This window comes from Brachyistius frenatus, unplaced genomic scaffold, assembly GCF_029030835.1.
Source record: "Brachyistius frenatus isolate BFR_SWC_R1_liver_20210118 unplaced genomic scaffold, ASM2903083v1 Contig_5, whole genome shotgun sequence".
Lineage (NCBI taxonomy): Eukaryota > Metazoa > Chordata > Actinopteri > Embiotocidae > Brachyistius > Brachyistius frenatus.
In genome coordinates this window covers 8326305-8336410 of record NW_027210604.1, presented here as the reverse complement: position 1 = coordinate 8336410, position 10106 = coordinate 8326305, and the positions used below count along the sequence as shown (strand labels likewise).

At 42.9% G+C, this 10106-nt stretch overlaps 1 protein-coding gene across 1 annotated transcript; it reads left to right on the top strand.

The window, feature by feature from the left end:
* Positions 1 to 3011: 3011 nt before the first annotated feature.
* fhdc3 (FH2 domain containing 3) lies at positions 3012 to 9128 on the top strand. The gene is made up of 11 exons (XM_069722564.1): positions 3012 to 3093; positions 3439 to 3500; positions 4674 to 4776; positions 5159 to 5244; positions 6024 to 6124; positions 6235 to 6305; positions 6454 to 6561; positions 6887 to 6957; positions 7143 to 7260; positions 7385 to 7549; positions 7850 to 9128. The coding sequence occupies exons 1-11, from the start codon at positions 3043 to 3045 to the stop codon at positions 8915 to 8917; spliced, it is 2004 nt and encodes a 667-aa protein (XP_069578665.1). The 5' UTR covers positions 3012 to 3042; the 3' UTR covers positions 8918 to 9128.
* Positions 9129 to 10106: the final 978 nt, after the last annotated feature.

Genomic DNA, 10106 nt, shown 5'->3' with positions numbered 1-10106 from the left:
GTATTTGCATGGCAGGCAGCAATCCAAAGTATGGGTGCAGATCAGCGTGCTCGCACTGATGCTGCACTCTTGGCCTTCTGCGTGCCAGCTCGCATGGACTGGCACAATGCCATGCTTAACGGTTGTCGAGGTAAATCTTGAAACCGGCTGAAGCAGAATCCAAATGTCGGGTTGACTTTTAATGCTGCGCTCGTAAGGACAATTATGAAAAGAGATAGATTTTTGGAAAGAAATGGAAATATCATAATTGATTTTAAGATTTGTGTGGATTCTGTTTTCGGAATTTGTATATGTCGGTGTGTCAGATACTGCAGGTGTATTTAGTTTGATTGGAAGTCACTCGGTAATAACCCCGGCCTGACTTGTGGCTAAAATTACGGTTTCACTGGCCGGCTCCTGGTCTGTTTGACCACCACGAAGCAATATTAACAAAATGTGACTCCTCTTTTCCAAACCTGTCCTGTTGAAATTCCTAACCTTAACACCAAAATGATTGGCAATAGGAATTTTTTTTGTTCCCGTAGTCGTGAAACCTTCAATAGTTAAAAAAAAGAAAGTGTGACAAGCATATGAAGTCACTACGACTAGCAGTCTTTAGATTGTTGCCAAGGGAGAACCAAGATTTATAAAAATGAGATATTTTATTTGTGTACAATCAATGTTTTCTAGGCGGAGCTGGTGTATTGTACTGTATGAATGATTGCAAATAAGGTATTTATGATGATAAATGAAGTTGTGTCATGGATTGATGTGATACTCTGCCTTCATTCCTCACTCAGACCTGAAAAGTTCCACCCCACCCCAAGGGAACAAAATTAAAAGTACACATTTTCAAATGCTTCATTGGCTGTATTTCTTTTCCTCTTGTTTTCTCGTCCATACACTTTCTATTGCAGTGTAGCCCTGCGTGCTGTCTGTTGCGTTAGAGAGGAGAAGCAACCATCTGGATTCAGTCAAATAAAACTTTAATAGTGTGGTTAAAAATCCAACAAAGGTATTTGAGAATCTAATCACCTGGAGTAAGACTAATCAACCACCATTTATCAAATTTCTGTCATGTAATTACTGCAACACCAGAAACTAAAGTTACTTCTCCAATATCATAAAATTAGCTTTTCTAGAAGTTCAAGCATTTTACATATTTTTTTGTTGTTTTTTTTTGTTTTTTTTCCATTGCAGTTGAGTTCTATTTGAGCAGCTTGTGTCGACTTTTTCTTCTCCATCTAGCTACATGATAGGTTAAATATTAGGCCAGGTTATGTAACTATAATATATATAAAGTAATATGTCATTTACGTTTGTTAAATTTAGAGGCGGACTATACCTTGGTTGATCACCAAGAGTTAACCCACCTTTCCACTTCCCTCCCTAAAAGGGCCCCCCTATACTGTACCTGCAAGCTGACTTGAATCTGATTGGTGGATGCGCGCGTCGTGCACCTGTGACAGCTGCGCGTGAGGCCGGCTACCAGCAACTATTCTACTGAAAGCACGAGGCCACACCGGATAGGAAGACGTGTGCGACAGCTACACTCAAAAAGCACGGTGAGGAAAAATGAACGTGATTTATTTGAAAGAGTTTACAGTCTTTTTACACGCCAGTGCACGTTTTTATTTTTTTTTATTAATTTTTTTTAATTTATTTATTTATTTATTTATTTATTTATTTTTTGGGGGGGGAAGTGGCCTTTGAAAGAAAAGAAGTGACAGCGAATTTCTGTTCAAAAATGTGAAATTAACGATGCCGTGTTTGTCTAAACTCGTACTGACATATTTTTAACCAAAACATTAGGTAGCCTGTAGCTACTGCCGGAGTGGCTTGTGTATTCGGCAAACAAATATACCACCGGCGGGCTTCAATTCAGACTAACCGCGTTTCATTCCTGTTAATTGAGCAGCAGCTTCACTCTCAGAAAATATACAGCGGATTCCTGGCAGTAAACGGTGGAGAAACATGCGACGGGAAGGTTAATCCAGTTCATATATTGCTTGGTGGATGGCATCTATGCCAAATGGAAAACTTGGCTCTCCTAAGTAATATAAAAGTGTAATTCAAGGGACGTGATCATATTTATCTTTGCTGCAAAGAAGGAAGCATTAAATAGGGAGATTTTCTGCATGATGTATGGTGTTGTACGTTGATATAGGATCATCTTTATTAGGGTGGAACATTCTAATTATAAATCAGAAGTTGTGTTAATTTATTGCTAAAGGAAGATATTTAGGAGGTGTAACAATAATGAAAATGCCTTCCTGTGAGTAAAAAAAAAAAAAACCCGAAGGCACCAACCTGACAAACTAGTGGTTATATCATCTAACAGGTCACTCAGAATAAGTAAAACAAAATGAAATCAATAAAAAAATAAAACGGATGACGGGAATTATTTGATGAAAGCAAAGCAGCAGTTGCAGAATTTTTTTTTTTTATCATATTATGTATCTTTAGGAATCAAATCTCCTCCATGGCTTTGTTTGCATGTGCGCATGTGCTTGGGCTACTTGGAGGGCAACGAAGCAAAAAAGAAAACGCAGTTTCTTCATCTAAACTTATTATTTAACTTATAATGTTGTTGTTTTTTTGTTGTGACAGCACTTTTTACAGATTTATATTTCTGTGTCTCCTCAGATCTGAGCGTACCAGCAGATACATATGGAGGGAGTGCTGATTTTAGAATCGGCTTACCCTCCCAACTGTTCACCTCACGACTCTTCTCCACACTTGCCACAAGAAAATTCTCATCTCCAAGCATCTCGTGTGCCCCCTGCCATGCGTATTACAGCTGCACCTCCGCCTCCGCCGCCACCACCTCCTCCTCCTCCTCCCCCCCCTCCTCCTCTTCCCTCTCCATTTGACTCTTGTGAAGTCCAGAAACGTTCCATGAAAAAGTTAAACTGGGACACCATTCCCAGCAAGTGTGTCCTGGGCAAACTGAATGTGTGGACGTCCGAGCGGCCTCAGAGGGACCTGGTGCTGGACATCCGCAGCATGGAGGAGTTGTTCAGTCACGTAGACAAACGGGCCTCGCTGCACAATTCAAGGTTAATGGCCCTGAAGAAGGGTGACGGCATGGACCTCGTCCCACAGGAGCCTCAGGTAAATAGCTAGGGTTGGATTATCAAATGTTGATTTCCAGGAACCGATGCAGATGGTGAATGTTTTTTTTGTTTTGGGTCATGCAAACACGCATAGAATGAACAAGTAAGGGAAGTAATAATCGTAAAGATAGGAACTGATTTTTAAACGTTCCCCACTAATCGTGTCATGAGTGAGGAACTGCAAAAGTTCAATTGTTATCGGGAGTGCTTCAGCTTCCTCAAAAAAATGCTGTCAATTATAGTGTCGAGTGTGGATGTGTCTGCTAATGTGATGATGATGACGGCGGCGACGTGAATCAGTGTTCTGATTTCTGTTAGTGATTCTTGTTCCCTTTGTCTTCAGGTCACAATTCTTGACTCCAAAAGAAGTATGAATATTGGGATCTTCCTGAGACATTTCAAGAGGTAATGATATAGCTGAGAGAAGAAGATTGGTGAAAATGAATGGTACCGTGAAGAAACGCCGCAGTGCAATGTACGAAGAAAGGGACACGCAATAAGAACTAAATTAACTTCAAGTAGAATAACTACAGGAAGCAGTGATCAGAGAAGAGTGCTTTCATTAATCATCATTCACTAATCATTTCCCCAACCAGCAGGCTCTTATCTCAGCCGACCTCATGCAAATAAGCAGAGATGCCTTTTTAAACATCCTCTGAGAGCATTTAGTCGCAACATTGAGCGCAGCGCATTTGTTTTAATGTTTATGATTCACTTTATTAATACATAAACGAGGGGAAAACAAACTGCCAGTCTAGGCTGGCCTAAATGTAGGACCAAGTGCTCACCTTCAGCAGCTGCTTTTTCTGTGTGACTGGGCCGGTTGTTTCCTTTTATAAAAATGCACTTTTCCACTGTTTCTGGTTCGGGCCCTCAGTTTTGTCCTCTAAATTATGTCTGGATTAGGAATCCAATCATAGTTTGCTGCTGATTTTGAATGTGTAAGGTGATGTGGCTTGTTGTGATCTACCTCGCTCATAGTTTGCACTTTGTTTTGTATGCAGGTCTGTGGGATCGGTCTCAGTAATGTCGGGGGAAGTAAGGAAGTTATAGGTTCTTCATAATAATCCAAATGCATAATGCAATAAATTGATTTTTGAGTTTGAAGGGTAGTATTAAAAAACAATGTGCAGACTACTGTACTAACTCTAATTCATTTTTTTTCCCCATGAAAAACATGCACACGCAAACAACTGTTCAAAAACATTTAGGTAATTAATGGACTTTAAAAAAATAAAAAAAAATTATGATTGCGTTCCAAGTTCTGTATAAAATGTTACATCTCACCCACTTAAAGTTCCCTCTTTAGCAATAGAGTTAGTTTCTGCGCACCTTATCAAGATGATGCCACTTCCCATCCAAGTTTCACTAAGCTCTCACTTTGAATACCAAATGCACTGTCAGTGCCCGTGTGCATTTAAGTGCTATAATGTGAGCAAGCAGTCAGCTTGTACAGTAGAAAAACAACAAGCATGACTTAACACGAATAATCATGTTTGATATGTACTCTTGATTATGGCAGGATTTCAGGCAGCACGAGCCCCTTTATTTACTGTTGTCGTTTGTCTCCCTCCGCAGGCCTGTGACAGAAATGGTACAGGACATTCGACAAGGGAACCGTCTCCGATTTGGAACAGGCAAACTAAAAGACCTTTGTAAACTGCTGCCAGAGAACAGCGAGGTAACAACGGCTTCAGTCTTCGCTTCGCTTTCCTCAACTTTAGTTCTTTATATGTATAAAATAAGCCTAATAACACTGGTAGGGGTTTTGGAATGAGAACTTCAAGGCCAGGTATCCTCCTGAGTTACATTTTGAGATATTACATACGTTCTCCATTTGAAAGGAAGACAATAGTGACTGATTTAATAAAGTCCATCAACATTTAAGTATTAAAAAGCTTTTTGCGAGTACTTTCAAAGAATACACGTTTTTGTCAAAGATGCAACATGACCTGACGCTCGAGCGCAATATTGTCCCATTTTCTCTTAACTTAATCTTGCAAAAATCTACCAGAAGGAATCATAACGTGAATGTAATGACTGCTACTGATGTCCGTGGGCAGGTGAAGCAGCTTCTGTCATTCAGCGGGAACCTCTCCGTGTTACCTGAAGCCGATCAGTTCATGGTGCAGCTGGTCAAAGTGCCGGGGTGAGTCTGGACAAAAGGTTGCTAAAAGCTTTTTCATGTTTTACTGCTTGAGATGGCAAGAACATTTTTATTTTGTTTTTTATTACTAACTTACTTTAAAAAAAAAAAAAGGTATAAAAATGTTACACCCTGTTATTCATGACCGGTGGCTTCCATTCAATAAAAAAAAAAAATCCTGACATTGTTAAATTGGATAGAGTAGTTTTCTGTCTCCCTGCATTAGTCGTTGTCTTAATAATTATTTTGAAGCGCAAAAGTGATAATTCTGTCACTTTTGCACTTCACATACGCAGCATTTAAAGATATGTAATTCATTGAGGAAGTCATCTTCTATTTTTTTGGTCATTTGTTGCATACTTTCCCAGAACTCTCCAGACTTAATAAGGGAAAAATAAAACGATCAATATTCCAACATTACATCACATTTCATTTAGCTGACGCTTTTGTCCAAAGCGACTTACAATAAGTGCATTTACAACCACGAGGGTACAAAACCCAGAACAACCAGAATCAAGAAAATACAATTTCTTCAAGAAAGCCAAACTACAAAGTGCTAAAACTAAGTGCCATTTTAAGCGCTGCTAAAGTTCTACTGTTCAAGGTGAAGTCTGAAGAGGTGTGTTTTTAGTTTGCGGCGGACGATGTACAGAGTTTCCGCTGTCCTGATGCCGTTGTGGAGCTCATTCCACCATTTAGGAGCCGGGGCGGCAAACGGTCGTGATTTTTGTAGAGCTGTTGCCGTGATTACCGGGTGTTTGTTGATGCGTGTTCTCTTTTAGCTATGAGGAACAGCTGAAAGCGATGGTGCTGAGGGAGGAATTATTTCCTCTTATGGAGGAGGTGAAGAACTCCGTTGCCGTCATGACCAAAGCAGCTAATGGTAAGAATTCACATGAATCCGCCCAGCTGCTCACAAACTCTGCTTTACGCCACCCAGTTCTCCTTTTGATGTTTGAATTAAGTTTCTCTCGCCCTTCTCTTCCCCCGTAGAGCTGCTGGACTCCGACGAGCTCCACTCAGTCATTCGGCTGGTATTAAAAGCCGGAAATTACATGAACGCTGTTGGTATTTTTTCCTTTGAGAATTATGTTTTTATTACTTCTGCTGATGATGCATTCCAGCTGCCGTCTGTGCTTTCAAAGGCTTTTTGTGTTTACTCGCCGTCATTTCTACTAATGACTGGACCGCTTTAAATTCTTTGTTATTCAGGGTGGTTACAGTGCCAATGCCATCGGCTTCAGAATGACCTCTCTGCTCAAGCTGGCAGACACCAAGGCTAACAAGCCTGGCATGAACCTCATGCACTACGTTGCCAAGGTGAGGAGGAGCCCTGAGTTGGACAGATGTTCTTTTAAGAAAATATTTGCACAATCACAAACAATAAAAAGAAGAAAAAAAAACCCGCTGTCAATCTGTGTTCAGTGAACTGTTCAGCAAAGGTAAATCAAGGTAACTGGACTTAAGTAAGACATTTCTGCTCTCATCCGAAAGCCCTGAACTTTGCACGAAGCAGCCCAGTTGACTTTGTTCGACTTTGCAGAAATGACGTGAACTTGACGGCTGAGCATCTGCAGAATTAAACGGTTCTGTAACCGACTGACTCTCGAGCGCCACATCACCCTCGTGTATCTCTCGCCCACAGCAAGCAGAGGACATCGATGCCGAGCTGCTGACTTTTCCCAGCCAGCTCGATCACATCGGGAAGGCATCAAGGTAGCTGGCGTCACCGTTTTTTTCTGTCAATTTGATTGGAAGTGTTTTGTTCGCTAGCGGTAGCTTCAAATGTTGTCTTGTGTTTCGGTGGGATACTGAATCTGGTTGATATGAACAATTTTGTATTGAGAGTTTGAGGGTTGTTTTTTTTTTAATGTCATGTCCATGTCTAAATGTTACCACAGAATATGTAAAGATGAGGTCATCACAGACTTTCAGAGGGAAGTCAAGAAGGTCAAGGAAGTGAAATTGTACAGCAGCAGGCAGCCTGCCCTCTCGCACCAAATGGAGACATTTCTTATGGTGACGTTTTCCTTCGTTGTTTGACCTTTTCAACTTTGCAAAAGCGCAAACTTGAGCTCGCGAACACGTACTGCGAGGTGTGAAATCTCTCTTCGTTGTGCTCATTAACATTTTCCCTCCCCAGAGGGCTGAGGCCCGGCTAGCAGACTTGGAGTCCTCTCTTCAGGAGCTAAATGCTTCGAGCAATGCTGTTGCCGAGTACTTCTGTGAGGACCCATCGATCTTCAAACTGGAGGAGTGCTGTTCCATTTTTCACTCATTTTGCAAGAGGTTTGAGACGGCTGTACGGGTAAGTGTAGACACGATCAGCAGTAACATTAAATGACTACACCGTATGTTATATCGGGAAGAAACCAAAATTACATTTTTTTTTTTTGTATTGAAATATTATTAAGCCCTATAACTTATTAGCATCGTTCTCAAAATGTAATATTGAGAACTTTGAATGACCTTTTTTTTTTTTTTTTTTTTTTTTTTTTTTAAGTGTTCTGTCCTCCTGCGCCTTGTACATGTCCATACATTCAATACTGCACGATAAGGACTCGTTTATTTTGCAGTGCTGAATGTGTCCCCTCTTTCACGGCTGTAGGAGAACCGGGAGCGAGAGGAAGCGGAACAGAGGCGCAGGAGAAAAGACGGCATGCGCGTGGCGGTCAAACGGCGCTCCACAGTGTCTTGCCCAGGGAAGGAACCTAAAAGTAACTCGTCGTGCTTGGAGGCGGCCCTCAACACCTTTCTTTCCATAGCTCCGGAGGGCGTAGTCCGACACAGGAAGAACATCCCGCCCCCAAGCGAAGGGTCGCCCTCTGAGCGCAGCTCTGAGACTTTCCCGCCAGTAGAAAATAGGGAGGCGTCGCCCGCTGCCAGCCGAGACAGTCCCGGGAAGAAACAACCCAAATTACAGAAAGAGGACGAGCGAAAGGAAAAACTGGAGAACGAAGAGGAAGCCGAGAAGATGCGCGAGGTGACTCGGAAGGCGCTCCGCTACCAAAAGAGCGAAGGCAGCCTCGACGGTGGCCGAGTTGCAGGCACCCCTCGCCGTTCGGAGAGAGAACGGGACACGCCCGCCACCCCGAGCACCCCTCGGCCTCGAACCAGAGACTTCTTCTTTGCCAACAACGGGGACGTGGGCTCCCCTTGGACTATCCTGAGCCCGTTCACTTGCACCCGAAGAGACAACCCGCAGCGAAACGGACAAACTCGCCAACAGAGACCAGCATCAACGTCCGGTGAAGACGACCTCGACGCCGGCGTCTGGGAGAGTGTGGAGGGTCGCCATCTACCCAATTCCTCCGATCGGGACAGTCTAACGTCTCAGTCCGGGAGTTCTGCGTCTCTTCCCGAGTTCTTCAGCCAGAGAGCTTCGCCGCGGGGTCCGGTCCTCAGGTCGGTCTCCGTGGACGAAACCACGCGATCTCCTGCGCCTGGTTTTCGACTGGGAGACTTGTTCCAGAGAAGCATGTCTCAAAGGTCACACTCCTCCGGCTCAAAGACCGAAAATCTGAGGAATGAAGGAGGTGAAATCCGGTCTTTGCTTGGCAATACGACGGGGAATCGAGTGGAGGGGCAAGCGAGCACTTCTGGATTCATTTCCTTCTTCAGACGCATTGGAGGCAGAAGTAAACCCAGCGATTTGGAAGCGCAAAACTTCAAATGATCTAATACTTGATTAGCGACAAAGACTGAACTTAGTCTTTTTGTGTGTGTGTGTGTGTGTTTTAGCTTGTGCCTTTTTAACTGTTATGGTTTTATCTCTGTGGAAACGAGGCAAAGAGGAACTTGCTTTGAACTTTTACGGTTTTTGGGAGTCGAACTACGTTCAAAAATCCAATCTTTCTTTTATGTCTTTTTGTTGACAATAAATGGTGACGCTCGATGTAATTTTTTTTTAAATCAATTTGTAATATGAATTATGTCTCGTGTCTTCTTTTCCACTCTTGTTATGAAATTGTTGGAAGTCTGACCGGGGCTAATGTCACCTCGGTGACGCCGGCTCAGTTTCCAGGACTTGTCTTTCACTTCATCTATTATTTCTTCGCTCTCTGTCTGGCTCGACTGTTGATGAGATAGCGTCGCGGTTAAGTTTTTCCCTTTTAGTCTTTTAAGGACAACCATGAAGATAAAAGAAAGCACATTTAAAATTGAGCTGCATGTATATCCATTTCAATGTTAAACTTGTAGCTGACGTTACGACGAGCGACAAGGACCTTTCGATAAGGACACATTGCTGGTGAACGCGCGCCACCCCGGCCAGTAGCCGAGAATTTGAATAAAACGAGAAGAAAAGAGACATTCAGCCGTGTTACTCAGGCAACCGAGTTTGTTTACAGCCATTTCATTTGAGCCCTCGGTGTAATAATACTCTCTTGAACAAACTGCTTAGTACAGGCTCCTTTCTGACTGTTCCCTTGTCCTCCCACATCCATCCCTCCCACTGGCGAGCGCTCAATGAGGACATTTGCAGTCGCCTGGCATTTCAAATTAAGGGGCAAAATGAGAAAGAAAGAAAGAGGGTGTTTTGGAACGATACGGGCAGCGTTTTGAATTTGGACTTTGCAGTAAAAAAACAAAACAAAGAAAAATCTTTTCTCTGAGCTGCAAGCAAACGAGCTCTTCCTCATGGTCGGAGGCAGTCAAACAAAAGCTCACAGCGTGGCCTTGTACTCGGGCAGAGATAGCAGAGCGCTGTGTCAGCAGCAACAGACCTGTTTGGTGTAAAATGAGAGCTCCGGAGCACAATGAGGCCATTGTGATTGAATGTGGAGTGCAGGGAGAGTGCACCATCTCATGTGAGTCAACTCCTCAGGACTGGAGGTGACCCGCTGTCTCGGCCAAGCTGCAGTCTC

What these genes read in the sequence shown, in the direction of transcription:
- fhdc3 (XM_069722564.1), top strand. Translation starts at nt 3,043, where the DNA reads ATGGCCCTGAAGAAGGGTGACGGCATGGACCTCGTCCCACAGGAGCCT. An exon ending in TCGTCCCACAGGAGCCTCAG is followed by an intron (nt 3,094 to 3,438) that starts GTAAATAGCTAG and finishes CTTTGTCTTCAG; the next exon opens with GTCACAATTCTTGACTCCAA. An exon ending in GGTTTGAGACGGCTGTACGG is followed by an intron (nt 7,550 to 7,849) that starts GTAAGTGTAGAC and finishes TCACGGCTGTAG; the next exon opens with GAGAACCGGGAGCGAGAGGA.